This window comes from Panulirus ornatus, chromosome 14 (genome assembly GCF_036320965.1).
Source record: "Panulirus ornatus isolate Po-2019 chromosome 14, ASM3632096v1, whole genome shotgun sequence".
In the NCBI taxonomy this organism is placed as follows: Eukaryota; Metazoa; Arthropoda; class Malacostraca; order Decapoda; family Palinuridae; genus Panulirus; species Panulirus ornatus.
In genome coordinates this window covers 62,907,234-62,925,541 of record NC_092237.1, presented here as the reverse complement: position 1 = coordinate 62,925,541, position 18,308 = coordinate 62,907,234, and the positions used below count along the sequence as shown (strand labels likewise).

At 39.2% G+C, this 18,308-nt stretch overlaps 1 protein-coding gene across 4 annotated transcripts in view; it reads left to right on the top strand.

The window, feature by feature from the left end:
* The window catches only part of IntS8 (integrator complex subunit 8), a 59,742-nt gene that overhangs the window by 24,246 nt on the left and 17,188 nt on the right, over positions 1-18,308 (top strand). For all 4 annotated transcript variants that reach the window (XM_071670144.1, XM_071670146.1, XM_071670147.1 and 1 more), the window contains 6 exons: positions 712-943; positions 1,162-1,307; positions 5,733-5,843; positions 7,114-7,267; positions 11,142-11,238; positions 15,713-15,882. In XM_071670144.1, coding sequence (XP_071526245.1) covers positions 712-943; positions 1,162-1,307; positions 5,733-5,843; positions 7,114-7,267; positions 11,142-11,238; positions 15,713-15,882 — 910 coding nt within the window. The remainder of the gene's footprint in view (positions 1-711; positions 944-1,161; positions 1,308-5,732; positions 5,844-7,113; positions 7,268-11,141; positions 11,239-15,712; positions 15,883-18,308) is intronic.

Below are 18,308 nucleotides of genomic sequence, written 5' to 3'. Positions count from 1 at the left end.
ACAGCAATCAGATTTTGTAGTGAGGATAATCATATGTTTTTCTGCTGTATGATAAGTTTACCATATCCCATATGATGATTTCGGAATCTTTGCCACTAGAGCTCTATCCACAACCAAGTTGCCATGTTACTCCCCAGTTCTTTCAAGCTGCCCTGGGCCACATCCCATAGGCCTATTTAATTACTGCATTGTGGTTTGTATTATACACTACTTTTCTAGATACTTTTCCAAACCCTTTTTAGATTTCTCCACTGAACATTTAGGATCTGAAAGGTCTGTTTATACCTTCTGTTACCTCTGCTTTCTTTTTGTTCTGCCTTAAACAGTATGTGCATGAAGTGCACAGTGAATTAGCTGTTGAAGTGGCAAAAGCAGTTACACCCTTTCTAACTGCAATTACACATCCTCCAGAAGTTGATAGTAGCACACATAGCTCATACTGTGCAGTGTATGAAGATTATCATCATTAGTTTTACCTATCTTTTCTGGAAGGTCCATAAAACCCAACTTGTCATCTTCATTTGGAAGAGACAGCTGTTACTTTTTTCTAATGTTTGCTAAAGGTAAATTCACAAGACATCATTGCAAAGTCTTTTACATTGCAGTGTTTATGAAACAGGAAAATAATCCTAAAAGATTTTTCTATACCTGTAATAGTGTATTGATAATGATCATAGTTGAATACACCTTACATCTTGCAATTTTTTCCAGGCTTTAGCATCGAAGTTTTCAATGTTTAGTAGCTCTCAGAAGGAGAGGATACGCATGTTTTTGATGACTGTCAGCTTAGCTTTGAATGTGGGTGAGGTGCTGGTCCCTACCATTGCTGCATGTTCTCTAGTCAAGACTCTCTTCTCGCAAGATGAATTGCAAGCAATGTGGCCACAGTATGAAGAGACAAGAACAAATTCTGCAAAAAAGTCCCCTGATGCATTTTTAATTGGTAATTTAGATTATTCTTGTTCATCAAGCTTTTAAGCTTATTTACTTCCCTCTCTAGACATAAGCTTTAAACTTACCATTTTATAAGTTTGGTTTGAGAAAGACAAATTATATTTATTAGATTTTGGAATAAGGAGCTTCATAAGAAATATTTACTGTGAAAATTTCATTTATCTATGTAATCATTTTAATCAAATGATTGTTATCTTTGGCAAACAGATCCAAATAATCTTAATGATATCATATGGGAATTGATACATTCATACAACCCTGAAGTGCTCAAGGATGCTGTGATGTATTATAAGAATGCCATACCAACCAGGCCTGACATGCCAAAGAAAGAAATCCCTGATTTGAATGTGAAGGTAATATTTTCCTTATTTTTTATAGTTGCATGAGATTAATATTTATGGTATTCAGATTTTCTTCTTAATATGTGCATTGTTTAGTGCTGTGCATACTTGATCCACCACAAGCATACCAGCTTAGTATGGATGCAAGGAGTAGGTGAGTTGATTAGATCAATTCATGAATTTTGCTAAGGATCATTATGGTGGAAAGTTAGGAGTACCTTATTGTGACTAGTCTTGACCATTTTATTCATACAAGAATTTGCATGAAATAATAGCCTTGCAGTAGTGTGTGAGTAATGAATTGAGATATTTTTAACCCATAGATAATCAGCATACAGTATGGAATAAAGGAAAGATATTTATGAAAGTTTTTGAAAGATAGTCATGCTGTGTGAAGGAATTTATTGTGAAAGTTGCATACATTGTCTTGTTAACTCTCTTGGGTTTTTTCTCACTTTTACTCTGTATCTATATATCTACCTCTGTCTATATCTCTGATGCTCATTCCCTCCAGGAACTCTCATCAAGGGGATGACTGCAGCAAAAGAGTCTCCACTTATCCTTGTCCTTACATGCCTCTCACACATACATCATTCCATGCATTCTTCTACCATTTCTTTCCCTCCAGTACTCCTCCACTCAGTTTCCCTTCATCACAGGCTTTCTTTTCACACCAACCCCTTTAATTATGCTATCATACACTCTCCTTTTAAACACCCCGTGTTGCATTCTTTCCACATGCCCAAACCATCTCAAAGTATTATGTTTTACCCACTCTACCACTCGACAATTCATTCCCTGTGCATTCCATGCCATACCACTTCTTTCATACTCCCCCTCATTTCTTTCCTCATTCCACTTAGTCATGCCACATGCTCCTCTCAAGTAGCTCAATTCCTCAGCCTGGATTTTTTACCTCTGTGGCTCATTCCATGTCTTTGTTTTGGCTTCATAGGTTAGGGTTGGGAGGACTATAATGACCCTTATGCCTTTCCTCACTTCCATACTTACACTTCGACCCTTCATTTTTCTGTTCAGGGACATAGTTACTCTTATACCCTGTAATGCTCTCTCCCTTATCTGTCCTACCATATCACCAAACTTACCCAAGATAGCTCCTGAATACTAAAATTCCCTTACCTCTTCCAGACTTTCTTCCCCCATATCTGTAGCACAGTTTAGTACACTCTCTTCTTTCACTCTGTAGGGTTTTACAAAATCTATACTTTCAGTGTATCCTATCATAGACTGTTACTTTATTGTACTCGCATTTGCCTTCAATCGCCTTGCTTACACATTTCATAAAACACAGTTACAACCTTCTGCAACTCCTCATCACTCTTAACAAATAACACATGAACAGGCTTGTCTTTAGCCACCATGCCTCACCACCTCACTCCATCTATGCATCCTCTTTCCCGACTTTGCTTTCACCTTACTTATCACCATCCATATGTATAATGAAAAGCCTTGGTGACATCACACAGCCCTGCCTTACACCCATATGTATACTGAAACTTTCACTCAACTCTATATCCACTCTTACACATACATTTGTTCCCCCTACCCCTTATATCCTAAACACGTCCCACTCAACTTTTGTCATATGCTTTCTCCAGATCCATAAAAGCTGCTTACAGCATCTTACCTTTCACTTGATACGTTTCCACTGTCATTTTCATCACAAAAATCTGATCCACACATCCCCTGCCTTTCCTAAAGCTTCCTTGCTCCTCACTTATTTTGCGTTCAATTACTTCTATCACTACCAATCAGTGTGCTTGCATACACTCCTCCTGATGTACTTTTCAAACTTATTCCCATATAAATGCTATATACATACTTTGCACCTTTTCCTTTGAATAAAGGAACAAGGATAACTTTCACCTAATCATCAGACACAACCTTCTGTTTCCATGCTAAATTACATATCAAATGCATATGCTAAATTACATATCAAATGCATATGCTAAATTACATATCAAATGCATATGCTGAATTACATATCAAATGCATCCACTCTGTCCGCTTTCTCCTCCATACTTCAACATTCCAACCATAATCCCATCCACTACAGATGCCTTTCCTATCTTCATTATTGCCAATTTTACCTCCATTCTTGGTGTTGGCCCATGTGCTTGTATCCTTTTCCTTCAGTCCTTTATACACATGCAACATTTGCAGCCTCACTTTCCCTAGCATTCATCACTTTTTCAAAATACTCTTTCCATCTTCATTTTGCTTTCTCCTTTTGATTCAGCAACTCCCCTTCCTTATTTCTCACATTAACATATCCACTCTTACACCTCTCATTTTTTCACCTCCTTCCAGTACAATTTCTTAGTTCCCTAAACTTTTCACTCAGCTTTCCTCCAGAATCTTCATCTGCTCTTTCTTTGCTGTCCTTCATCAGCTTCTTAACATTCCACTTACACATCTTGTATTCTTCCCTTCTTTGTGCTGAACTCCACTGTTACATTCCTTTTGAGCAGCCAAACGTATGCCATTTTCTTCTCTTCCACAGCATTTCTAATCACATCTGTCCACCATGCTTTTTCTTTTTTGTTCTTATAATATCTTATATCCACCTATTAATTCTAAAACCTTTAATAGTATTTTTCTCAGTATTATAAACACACTCACACAAGACTGCATCCCCCCTCAGTGTTACATTGTGAAAATTATTTACGTCTGAATTAATGTAAGAACATTGACAATAGCCCCTAAGCATCTTTGTCAGGTGTACAAACAGTCCAAATGTTTAAACATTCTGATGTAGATGCCATGAACACCACAAGTGCTCATTACAAGAAGCAGCAAATGGAGACTGATTTTACCAAAAGAATTGCAGTGCTGACCATGTTGATAAATACCCAAAAGTTATGCAAGGATGGCAACAATTGAAAGTTATTTTGGAACTGAAATGATTTCAAGCAGTGTTGCTGATGAGGATGATGTTTTAACCTCACTTCATTGAATGAGATTCTGAGGCCAAGAGGAGTTGTTTCTGAATTGTTTATCCCATATCTTGATTTATCCTAAATTCTAACAAAATTTAAAGACAGCATAATTTAGTTTATTTTTTCTTTAAATGATATCAAAGTTGTTTCTGTGTATGCACATTAAAAACACATTATCACACATGATTTCATACAGAAATGTACATTTTTCATAATTGTTTATAAAAAGAAATTCTAGATAAGTTTTTCATGATGATTTTGGGAAAATATGGCATTTTCATCTCAGTTTGAATGTATCATTTGAAAAAATTTAAACTTGTTTAGCACCAGCATGAATTACACCACCAAGACCCCTAGACCCTAAGTAGATGGGAGTGTCAGCCAGCTCAAGACCCTGGGAGTATTAAGTTTGTATATCTTGAGTGCTTAACATGATGATAATAATAGTATTATTATAGGATCTGTCAGCGGATGGAACCATGGAAGCGGAAGTGGATCATAGGGTGGGGGAGGGGGCGAAAATTTTGGGAGCCTTGAAAAATGTGTGGAAGTCGAGAACATTATCTCGGAAAGCAAAAATGGGTATGTTTGAGGGAATAGTGGTTCCAACAATGCTGTATGGTTGCGAGGCGTGGGCTATGGATAGAGATGTGCGCAGGAGGATGGATGTGCTGGAAATGAGATGTTTGAGGACAATGTGTGGTGTGAGGTGGTTTGATCGAGTAAGTAACGTAAGGGTAAGAGAGATGTGTGGAAATAAAAAGAGCGTGGTCGAGAGAGCAGAAGAGGGTGTTTTGAAATGGTTTGGGCACATGGAGAGAATGAGTGAGGAGAGATTGACCAAGAGGATATATGTGTCGGAGGTGGAGGGAACGAGGAGAAGAGGGAGACCAAATTGGAGGTGGAAAGATGGAGTGAAAAAGATTTTGTGTGATCGGGGCCTGAACATGCAGGAGGGTGAAAGGAGGGCAAGAAATAGAGTGAATTGGAGTCATGTGGTATACAGGGGTTGACGTGCTGTCAGTGGATTGAAGAATGCAAAATATATAAGAGTTTTCAAATTAAAAGAGATAGAAATTCAGAATTGGAACAACAGGTAATGAGTTGATCCAGTCAGGTGTATGAACAGTATGTTGATATGTACTGAGATTATGAGCTGGCTTTAGGATTTTATTCAGTGTATCCTACATGCATCTTTCTTTTGATATGAGGGTAATGTTATTAATTGTGCACAGTTTAATACATATCTTAGAATTAGTGAAAATATCCAGCAGACAGTAGTTTAGAGTAAAACATAAAAGTACTGTATTGTAAGATCTGTCTCTGGTGAAAAGGATGATTTATATTCTTTAAGTGATTCATATTAAATTTTCTTTAAAATAGGTCTGGATTACAGGTGCTAATACCTCAAATTATGTATTACCCTCTTTATTCATCATTTTTTCTGATCTTAAAGACATTCCTCCTTCCCTTTTAGTGGGAGATGCCAATCCCTATCTACAACACATTGATGAAGTTACCTCAGACCCCTCAGAGGGAGCTCGTCTTCTTACACATTGCAAAAGCTGTAGAACTGTCACAGTCAAAGGTTGGTAGTGTAGCATAATGATTCTTTTGTTTTCGTGAATTGAAATTATTTATCTGGGAATATAGAATTCCTGTCCACTCCCCAATTTACAGGATAATGGCTAGGGACCCTTTTGTGAAATAGATTCCCATAAATGGTGTGTAGATGCTCATGACCCACCCATGTAAATGAGAAAGACATTGGATATAATGGATGGACAAGTAGAAATTGCACACTATCGGGTATATTTATGACTAGTAGTAATAACTAAGAGTAGCAGTCCCAAGTCTGCTCTTAGAGAATGAGGAATCCCTGCTATTTTGCCTACCGGTAAGGTTTTTGGAGGTACTCTGGGAAGCTTTCCTTGCATGTTTAAGTGAAGTGTGTTTGATATCCATCAGTATCGTGATCTCTTATCTTACTGCACCTGTACCCAGTCTCTTGTGCCATCATCCCTAATCAGTTCTTCAAAATACTGTTTCCACCTATTACAAACTTGATATTGTGTCATGTTTAGGAGGACTGTGATGCAGTTGGAAATACTTGTTTATCTCATAAAATTTATTGTTGAATTACAGTATTTTGAATACACTCATAAGAAAGTATCTTCTATTGATCTGAAAATTTAAAGTTTGTATGATGTAAGGGGCAGTGCCTGAGGACTGGCAGAATGCACTTATAGGGCCCTTGTATAAAAGCAAACGGCACAAATATGGATGTTTGAATCATGGAGGAATAAGTCTGTTGAGTATACCTGGGAAAGTATATGAGAAAATGGTGATTGGAAGGGTTGTAGCATGCACAGAGCATCTGCCTAAGGAAGACCCATCTGGCATCAAGAAAAGTAGAGAGTGTGTGGACTAGGTGTTTGCTTTTGAAGAATTTGTGAGAAGTACTTGAAAAAGGAGAATGAATTGTATGTAGCAATCATAGATCTGAAGAAACTGTGAGACAGGTATAATAGATGTCCCTTGTGGAAGATGTTATGAATATATGGGATAAATGTAAATTTTCTCTATGCGTGTTACAGGTAAACTACAGGTAGAATGTCACTTTATAATGACTGCTGATATTAAAATGGTTAGTGGTTTACTTTTAGCATTTACATAAATTAGTATACTTTCCCATTAGATATGGTGCAACACACACAGACAATATTTCAATATCCCTGTGGTTTCAACCTCACCTGCATAAGGCCCAGAAAAATTAATGATTTAAATTTTCTTTTGTATGATCAGTATTTTGCATGATTTAGGATTTTCAAAATGTTGATAAACTTTATACATTCCAGAGTTTTCAGAGTGCATTAGGTTTACTTGAAGAAGCAAGTAGCCATGCATTCAAGCTGCCAGGCCGAGAAACAGTTCGCCTCTGCAAGTTGCTGACATGGATGATCCTCATTACCAAGATACAACACTGCCTGCATGAATTGCCTTGTGTTGACAGTAAGCACCAGTAACTCATGTAAGACCAGTAGATTGTATGTTCACATATCTGCAAAGCACTAACCAGCCTGAATCAGCACCATATTTTTGCTCTGTGATTGGCAGTTTAGGACAAAAGCCAGATTGCCATAACATTAGATTTTCCAGTCATATGGATTCCCTTAGAAAATGAGTCAGAGTTGAAATTTTAGGATTTTCCTTGAAAATTTGTACTTACCTTTTACATAAACTGAGAATGCTTTGCAAATGCAGTTGCACCACATTTAAACATAGGTAAGTTCACCATCACACCATGGAGCTTGAGCTGGGCTATTGACAGCATGCTCATTCATTCTGCTGGAGAACCAGATTCTTTGGAATTTATCTCTCTATCTTTCATATGTAATGTACGGAAACCACAGCACCCTGTCCTGAACCAGGACCCAGAGGCCTTTCTTTGGTTTACCCTGGCCACTTCACATACGCTGGTTTAATCCGTTGACAGCACATCAAACTCATGTTTACCACATCATTCCGATTCGCTTTATGTTGTGCACACCTTTCACCCTCCTGCATGTTCGAGCCCCAGTCCCTCAAAATCTTTTCACTCCATATTTCCATTTCCATCTCCCCATTCTCCTTGCCCCCTCCACTATTGACACTTATATCCTCATTGTCAGCCTCTCCTCACTCTTTCTCTCCCTATGTCCAAACCATTTCAGCACATCTTCATCTCTCTTAACCATATATATAGATATATTCATACTTTTTTACATACTTGGTGAATATTTCATGCATTAGCAAGGGAGCACCAAGAACAGACATAGAAATGGCCTCATTCACTCACATCTAGTTTCTAGCTGTCATGTTTAAAGCACCAAAAACCAGTCCCCTTTCCACAGCCAGACCCACAGACCTGGTTCAGTCCATTGACAGCATCACTCCCTATATATTTCATCACTCCAATTCACTCTGTGCATGACTTACACCCTCCTGTACATTCAGGCCCCAACTGCTTAAAAACTTTTCACTTCCCCCTTCCATTCCCAGTTTGATCTCCCCATTCTTCTTGTCTCCTCCACTTTTGAAATATGTATCTTTTTCAGCTTCTTTTCATTCATTCTCTCCATATGTCCAGATCATTTTAGCACACTATCATCAGCTCTCTCATCTTTACTTTTCTTATTACCACACCTATCTCTGCCCTCTGAACTTAGTCTTAAACACCACCTCATTAGACATGTATCCATTTGCAACCACACACCCCAGAGAAATACAAATCAGAATCTCCCACCTACGCTGTGGACATCACCCATCCTTACTTTACTACAAACACTGATCCAGGACTTCCGAGGACCTCTCATGTCCACAGTGCAACAACCACAGGAAGACACCAAACAATTACTGCTCATATGCCCCACTGTCTCCCCACACAATTCACATACATCACTACACTACCTATGGTCCCACCAGGTGGACATGTCCTACTTCCTGAGTGCTGCTGGAGTTTCATACAGTTAGAAGGGATTGCTGTGCAGGAAGTTAATATATATACTATTTATATTTTTTGGCCAAATCCACTCCCAGATATCTAAAACACTTCACTTCCTCCAGTTTTTCTCCATTCAAACTTACCTCCTAATTGACTTGTCCCTCAACCCTACTGTACCTAATAACCTTGCTCTTATTCACGTTTACTCTCAGCTTTCTTCTTTCTCACACTTTACCAAACTCAGTCACCAGCTTCTGCAGTTTCTCACCTGAATCAGCCATCAGCACTCTATCATCAGCAAACAACAACTGACTCACTTCCCAAGCTTTCTCATTCATAACAGACTGCATACTTGCTCCTCTTTCCAAAACTCTTGCATTCACCTCCCTAACAAACGAATCCATAAACAAATCAAACAACCATGGAGACATCACACACCCCTGCCGCAAACCAACAGTCACTGAGAACCAATCACTTTCCTCTCCTCCGACTTGTACACATGCTTTACATCCTCGATAAAATCTTTTCACTGCTTCTAATAGCTTGCCTCCCACACCATATACTCTTAATACCTTCCACAGAGCATCTCTATCAACTCTTTATCATATGCCTTCTCCAGATCCATAAATGCTACATACAAATCCATTTGCTTTTCTAAGTATTTCTCACAAACATTCTTCAAAGCAAACACCTGATCCACACATCCTCTACCACTTCTGAAACCACACTGCTCTTCCCCAGTCTGAATCTCTGTACATGCCTTCACCCTCTCAATCAATACCCTCCCATATAATTTCCCAGGAATACTCAACAAACTTGTACCTCTGTAATTTGAGCACTCACCTTTATCCCCTTTGCCTTTGTACAATGGCACTATGCACGCATTCCACCAATCCTCAGGCACCCCACCAGTAGTCATACATACATTGAATATCCTTACCAACCAATCAACAACACAGTCACCCCCTTTTTTTAATAAATTCCACTGCAGTACCATCCAAACCCAGTGCCTTGTTGGCTTTCATATTCCGCAAAGCTTTTACTACTTCTTCTCTGTTTACCAAATCATTCTCCCTAACCCTCTCACTTTGCACACCACCTCAACCAAACACCCTATATCTGCCACTCTATCATCAAACACATTCAACAAACCTTCAAAATACTCACTCCATCTCCTTCTCAAATCACCACTACTTGTTATCACCTTCCCATTAGCCCCCTTCACTGATATTCTTAACGCTACCTCGCTAAAGCGGGAAATGGCGAATAGTTTGAAAGAAAAAATATATATATATATATATATATATATATAAAAACTGGAGGAAGTGAAGTGTTTTAGATATCTGGGAGTGGATCTGTCAGCGGATGGAACCATGGAAGCGGAAGTGGATCATAGGGTGGGGGAGGGGGCGAAAATTTTGGGAGCCTTGAAAAATGTGTGGAAGTCGAGAACATTATCTCGGAAAGCAAAAATGGGTATGTTTGAAGGAATAGTGGTTCCAACAATGTTGTATGGTTGCGAGGCGTGGGCTATGGATAGAGTTGTGCGCAGGAGGATGGATGTGCTGGAAATGAGATGTTTGAGGACAATGTGTGGTGTGAGGTGGTTTGATCGAGTAAGTAACGTAAGGGTAAGAGAGATGTGTGGAAATAAAAAGAGCGTGGTTGAGAGAGCAGAAGAGGGTGTTTTGAAATGGTTTGGGCACATGGAGAGAATGAGTGAGGAAAGATTGACCAAGAGGATATATGTGTCAGAGGTGGAGGGAACGAGGAGAAAAGGGAGACCAAATTGGAGGTGGAAAGATGGAGTGAAAATATATATATATATATATATATATATATATATATTATCCCTGGGGATAGGGGATTAAGAATACTTCCCATGTATTCCCCGCGTGTCGTAGAAGGCGACTAAAAGGGGAGGGAGCGGGGGGCTGGAAATCCTCCCCTCTCTTTTTTTTTTAATTTTCCAAAAGAAGGAACAGAGGGGGCCAGGTGAGGATATTCCAAAAAAGGCCCAGTCCTCTGTTCTTAACGCTACCTCGCTAACGCGGGAAATGGCGAATAGTTAAAAGAAGAAGAAGAATATTTTTTGGCAGTACTGGATTGCTTGTGGTTATGCCGCAAATGAAATGTCACCTTTGACTAGGGTGTGTCACCAGAGTACAGTCTTGTTGAAGAATTTCTCATTCCAAAGGTGCCCATCATTCCCTTGATTGTGGTGCATCTTTGAAGGTGTGGGAACTCCTTGGGAAGGGGTCCAGGGGGTGACATCAAACTGATTTTTGTATTTTCCTTTTAGCATCCTATACCATATGTTTTGTATATCAGTGTAAACTTCATATGTTCATCTTTTTTAATCTTTTTCATATTCTCTTCACAAAAATTAAATTTTTTTTTCAGATTCTTTGATGGGTGAACTGACAAGTGAAGCCCAGCAATGCCTAAGTGCACACAGTGGACGGGATGGTATTGCTCCCTGGACTGGTGTCAATAACTGGTACAACTATCAATTTTTTTTTCATTAACTTCCTTTTACATTGCTACTGGTAGTAGATCAGCTGGATCTTCACTTTGATTAGTCTGTTTTTCACATTCATATTTCAGTTGAAAAACGAACATACTTTTACTCTGTATGAATACAAGAGTTAAATTCTAATGTTTGCAGGATGAATAGAATAGTAAATCAGTTTTTCTTAGGTCATGCATCCTCTTATTTTTTACTAATGCAATCTCACCAAGTTTTGAGCTGACCTTGGTTCTTCTGGGCATCTTAAGCTTCTCGAGTTTTGCATAACATTCAGAGACTGCCATGGCTTCTCAGTGTTTTACTTATCAGTCAAGTTTCACAATCTTTTTAGACTTTTTCAGTATGGGAGACTTCTCAAATATCAGTCATTACATCTGTTTTTGTATCAGCTGTCTGCTTTATATTTTAGCGCTGAGGATAATGCAGCTGGAAATGTGGAGATGTGTGATGTTTAAGCTGAATGGATTACTCATGCTCTTCTATGAAGCAGGGTCTTGATATTTCTTGAAGCTTTTGATTGTTTTTTATAGTTCAGGAGTAAATAAGCCTTCATCTTAAGAATTATATCATGTCACTGTAAGAACATTATAGCAAGACCTGGTGATATTAGAAACTAGCATCTCCGTAAAGATTGACCATTATGTTACCAACTTCTTTTTTTGAAGAGCTTATCTGTGGCATTCTCCTTTCATCATTCCCTCTTTTTTTAACCTTTCTGCCTTAAAGAGATGGGTATGCAAACATCTGCAGAACCCTAAGTACCTGCATTCTTTGTCTCATACATTTCCATTTCACCAAAGATTGCCTTTGACTGTAGGATCTTTTGCCTTTGCCATGTCAGTCACTATTAAAAGAATTACTATGCCTCAGCCTTTTTAGACAGTTCACTTGAGAGGGTGATGATTTTTTAAGAGACAATGGTATTCTGTGACAGTTATCAACATGGGCTTCCATTGTGAGCGTGAAATTGTTTGATGTGAAAGTGAGTACAGCTCTGATATTAGCAACTTTCAGACTTTTAGACACAGATGCTACTGTTAGTTGCTGAAAGTAAGGAATATCAGAGAGGTAGGGAAGAAATAGTTCCAGAGGTAGGGATGAAATAGTTCCTCTATTTCCATTAAACCAGTGAAATAAGAACAAAGGAGATATATTTTACAAGAGAAATTTCTTATCACTCAATCTATGTTGATGATAAACCCTAAATTGCAAACTTTGCTACCAAATTTTAGCATTATTTCATATGAGTTATTTCAGATTGAAAAGCCTTAGATCATGAGTTATACTTGCAGATAAGAGTGTCTCATTGTTTGATTAAACCTCCATTCATTGTCTATTGTTAGTGTTAGAAGTCTCCAAATGAAATCAGATTATTGTGTAATGCTAAGTATGTAAAATGTAACTCCTATTTATTTATTTTATATTTACTATACTTTGTTGCTGTCTCCCGCGTTTGCGAGGTAGCACAAGGAAACAGACGAAAGAAATGGCCCAACCCCCCCCCATACACATGTATATACATACGTCCACACACGCAAATATACATACCTACACAGCTTTCCATGGTTTACCCCAGACGCTTCACATGCCTTGATTCAATCCACTAACAGCACGTCAACCCCGGTATACCACATCGCTCCAATTCACTCTATTCCTTGCCCTCCTTTCACCCTCCTGCATGTTCAGGCCCCGATCACACAAAATCTTTTTCACTCCATCTTTCCACCTCCAATTTGGTCTCCCTCTTCTCCTCGTTCCCTCCACCTCCGACACATATATCCTCTTGGTCAATCTTTCCTCACTCATTCTCTCCATGTGCCCAAACCACTTCAAAACACCCTCTTCTGCTCTCTCAACCACGCTCTTTTTATTTCCACACATCTCTCTTACCCTTACGTTACTCACTCGATCAAACCACCTCACACCACACATTGTCCTCAGACATCTCATTTCCAGCACATCCATCCTCCTGCGCACAACTCTATCCATAGCCCACGCCTCGCAACCATACAACATTGTTGGAACCACTATTCCTTCAAACATACCCATTTTTGCTTTCCGAGATAATGTTCTCGACTTCCACACATTCTTCAAGGCTCCCAGAATTTTCGCCCCCTCCCCCACCCTATGATCCACTTCCGCTTCCATGGTTCCATCCGCTGCCAGATCCACTCCCAGATATCTAAAACACTTCACTTCCTCCAGTTTTTCTCCATTCAAACTCACCTCCCAATTGACTTGACCCTCAACCCTACTGTACCTAATAACCTTGCTCTTATTCACATTTACTCTTAACTTTCTTCTTCCACACACTTTACCAAACTCAGTCACCAGCTTCTGCAGTTTCTCACATGAATCAGCCACCAGCGCTGTATCATCAGCGAACAACAACTGACTCACTTCCCAAGCTCTCTCATCCCCAACAGACTTCATACTTGCCCCTCTTTCCAAAACTCTTGCATTTACCTCCCTAACAACCCCATGCATAAACAAATTAAACAACCATGTAACTCCTATCAGCTCTTAATTTCAGTTCAGATATGTAGATACTTCATTCGGGATTAAACTTGTAGGTAGAGTTTCTCTACTTTTCCTTTAGTGTCGATGTAACAAGCCAGTGAGTGTAACTGTATTAGTAATGAAATCTCTTACTGATACCTTAGTATGAATGGTGGAGTGTTTTTAAACTAACGTGTTACTTGCCTCATTCCTCATGCAGTGACTTTGCAATCACTGGGTTTACCCCAGAGAGTTCAAGAGAGCACATGAATGAAAATGACACCATCAGGCTTGTACAAGCAAAATTGTAACTGTCATGTGTTCTTAAGCAGTTCAAAAATTCTGCTTAACAGTTTTGGTGCTGTAGGTCTCATGTGGCATTTGTATAGCAGGATGTTGTTAGCATCTGTTTATTAACTTAATTCCCTGCCACAAGTTGAATTCCACACTCATTGTAGGCTCTGATGGCTAACCATAGGTGATAACCCAAACCAAGAATGAGTCGCAAGAGGAACCTAGAGGCTTCAGTAACCTACTAGTGGACAGTCACACAAATTCCCCTGGGACAACCTGCTTTATTGGTGCCTTTCACCATGCTCCCGATGTACCACCCACTGCTGAGCTTCTGCTCCCCATTGTGCTGGCAGTTGAATCCCCACTGTCTGTACTTAGGAGTGGTCAGTCTGATAAACAAGGTATTTTTCTGAACCGAAGAATGCTGAACTCTTGATTTGTAAAGAAATTATCTGTGGTAGTGATTTCCTAGATGTATTTAATGTTACATCATGCAAGAGGCTGTGTGAAGTGGAACATCCCCAGCCAAACTGTCACTTCCTGATCCAGAGAGGTACTCTCAGATTTGAACATCTTGCTTCCCAGCTCGGTCTTTGCATTGTGGTGAGATTCAAGAGAGTCACTCTATATGCCCCACCACCTGTACTAGTAGTGCAACAGTATGTCGAAGATTTCACTTCTGCACCAGAGAGTGTGAAAAATTTACAAGCTTGCATCAAAATCCTTCTTGTTGGTACTACAGTGTGAAAGAGCCTTCAGCCTTATGAGTGAAATCTGCATGGATCACTGTTCATCTTTGTTTTTACTAGGATAGCCAGCCAAATTTCAATCAATGCAAATGGCTCACCAGAGCATCTCTGGATTCTTGAGCATTATATCAAAGAGTGGCAGAAGCGCCACAGGATTGTGTGGAAGAAAACCTCTGTACGTATATTTTAAAGTTACCTAGTGTGAAAGATGAATTGATCTTTTTTATGAATAGGTATTGCTCTTGACCTGAGCAGGAGAAATCATTCTTTCTTTAACTTCATTAAAAGAAAAGGATTTATTAAGTGATTTTTATGAAATATTTGTATGAGAGAGCATCCCCAACTTGTAAATCTTAGTGGTGCAGGTTAATATGAATTTATACATTTTGTGAATTTTGTATAAAAAGATATTGCTTTAGGCTTGTGTGGTATAGAGGGCTTTGGTCATGAAAATTTTATTTTAACAGTTTTTTCTGCTCAGACAGCTTCATTCAATGCCCTTGTAACCTCAGTTTCAGTGTCCCAAGCTTCTGTCCACTGCATCAATCAATATTCTCTAAGTGTGTTGACAAGTCCCAGAAACTGCATATTCTTGCCCACTATTTTCAGGAATTTCTGTTCTCCATGTTACAGATATTTCCCCGTTAAACAATATCATGGACATCTAGAATAGCATCAATAGACCTTTTCTACTTTACCTTGTTTCCTTAGGTTATTTACTTTACCAACTCCCTCAACCGATATAAAACTATGTTCATGATCATTTGCTCAAGGTTTTATTATCAGAATTTTTCTCTCCTCTCATGACACTGATCATGATCTTTAAATTGATTCCATGCTTTTGTGTGTATGTAATTTTTCTTCAAAAGAATTAGATGTTTAGAATGTTGTTCCAATATCAGGTGCATCCTTCTGCTCCTTAATGCTGGTGAGTGGACCAACCTACTAGGTGGGATCTCACTTCCCTCCCACCTTTACCTGCTGGCATTGGTCAAGCCCTTGGCAGCAACAGCTCATGCTCTGAGAGAGAAGCATACCAATAAGTCTGTTTGGTATGATCTGTGGGATGTAGGTAAGTCGCTAATCTCTGATGAACTTCACAATCCTTTAATTTTTTCACATTTAAAGTAGTATTGTTTATTGCTTCCATAATTTCTAAGTTAACACACTTCAATGATATTACATTTTATTTGATCTCTTTTAGCTATGATATATGGCTTTAATTATGAATGCATGTGGGCCTTATCCATGGAGCCTAGTCTTGAACATATATTTGTTGATTATTTATCTCAATATTACTTATGTTCAAAGTGTTTAGATAAAGGATTTGAGATTAGAAATAAGGGTTGGTTAAGGGGGAGAGTAGAGATGGAGAAAATGGTTAATGTCATACTAGAACTAAGGAAGCTAGGAAGAATATTCTCTGTATATCATCATTAACCTCATTCCCAATTCATTGGGATGGATTGGGTACATGCAGCCTTTGAATGTCACTCACACATATCCTTAACCCATGCCTAGTGTTCCAAGTGAAATATGATCTTCCACACTTATTTAGTGAGACAGATATATGCATTCACACCACCTGCATAATCAAAATGCTTCCATTGCTTCCAATCCTCAAATATTCCTGTAACATCTTTATCTGAGACATCTTTAGAAAAAAATATTTTCTCTGCATACATCCATCTCTTCTTTGGTCTGCCTCTCCTCCTTCCACCTTCCTCTCTATCATATGTATGTTTGTTTATTGTCATTATTTCCTGGTTAGTGGAGTAGATCAGGTGCATACAGCCTCCACATCACTGATACACATTCTCAACCCATACCCCATGTGAAACATGGACTTCCACACTTATAAAAGTTCTTAATTTTCCCTTTACACACTAAAGCTTTTTGTAATGTTTCCATTCATACAAACTACCTAGACAGACTACTATTTCTTTTTTATTTTGCTTTGTCGCTGTCTCCCACGTTAGCGAGGTAGTGCTAGGAAACAGACAAAAAAATGGCCCAACCCACCCACATACACATGTATATACATACACGTCACACACGCAAATATACATACCTATATATCTCAATGTATACATATATATACACACACAGACATATACATATATACACATGTACATAATTCATACTGTCTGCCTTTATTCATTCCCATCACCACCCCGCCACACATGAAATAACCCCCTCCCCCCTCATATGAGCAAGGTAGCAGTAGGAAAAGACAACAAAGGCCACTTTCATTCACACTCAGTCTCTAGCTGTCATATAATAATGCACCAAAACCACAGCTCCCTTTCCACATCCAGGCCCCACAGAACTTTCCATGGTTTACCCCAGACGTTTCACATGCCCTGTTTTAATCCATTGACAGCACGTTGACCCCGGTATACCACATCATTCCAATTCACTCTGTTCCTTGCATGCCTTTCACCCTCCTGCATGTTCAGGCCCCAATCACTCAAAATCTTTTTCACTCCATCTTTCCACCTCCAATTTAGTCTCCCACTTCTCCTCGTTCCCTCCACCTCTGACATATATATCCTCTCTGTCAATCTTTCCTCACTCATTCTCTCCATGTGGCCAAACCACTTCAAAACACCCTCTTCCGCTCTCTCAGCCACACTCTTTTTATTACCACACATCACTCTTACCCTATTATTACTTACTCGATCAAACCACCTTACACCACATATTGTCCTCAAACATCTCATTTCCAGCACATCCACCCTCTTCCGTACAACTCTATCCATAGCCCACGCCTCACAACAATATAACATTGTTGGAACCACTATTCCTTCAAACATACCTATTTTTGCTTTCTGAGATAATGTTCTCGACTTCCACACATTCTTCAATGCTCCTAGAACTTTCGCCCCCTCCCCCACCCCATGATTCACTTCCGCTTTCATGGTTCCATCGCTGCCAAATCCACCCCCAGATATCTAAAACACTTCACTTCCTCCAGTTTTTCTCCATTCAAACTTACCTCCCAATTGACTTGACCCTCAACCCTACTGTACCTAATAACCTTGCTCTTATTCAAATTTACTCTCAGCTTTCTTCTTTCACACACTTTACCAAACTCAGTCACCAGCTTCTGCAGTTTCTCACACAAATCAGCCAGCAGCACTGTATCATCAGCGAACAACAACTGACTCACTTCCCAAGCTCTCTCATCCACAACAGACTGCATACTTGCCCCTCTTTCCAAAACTCATGCATTCACCTCCCTAACAACCCCATCCATAAACAAATTAAACAACCATGGAGACATCATACACCCCTGCCGCAAACCTACATTCATTGAGAACCAATCACTTTCCTCTATTCCTACACGTACACATGCCTTACATCCTCAATAAAAACTTTTCACTGCTTCTAACAACTTGCCTCCCACACCATATATTCTTAATACCTTCCACAGAGCATCTCCATCAACTCTTATCATATGCCTTCTCCAGATCCATAGATGCTACATACAAATCC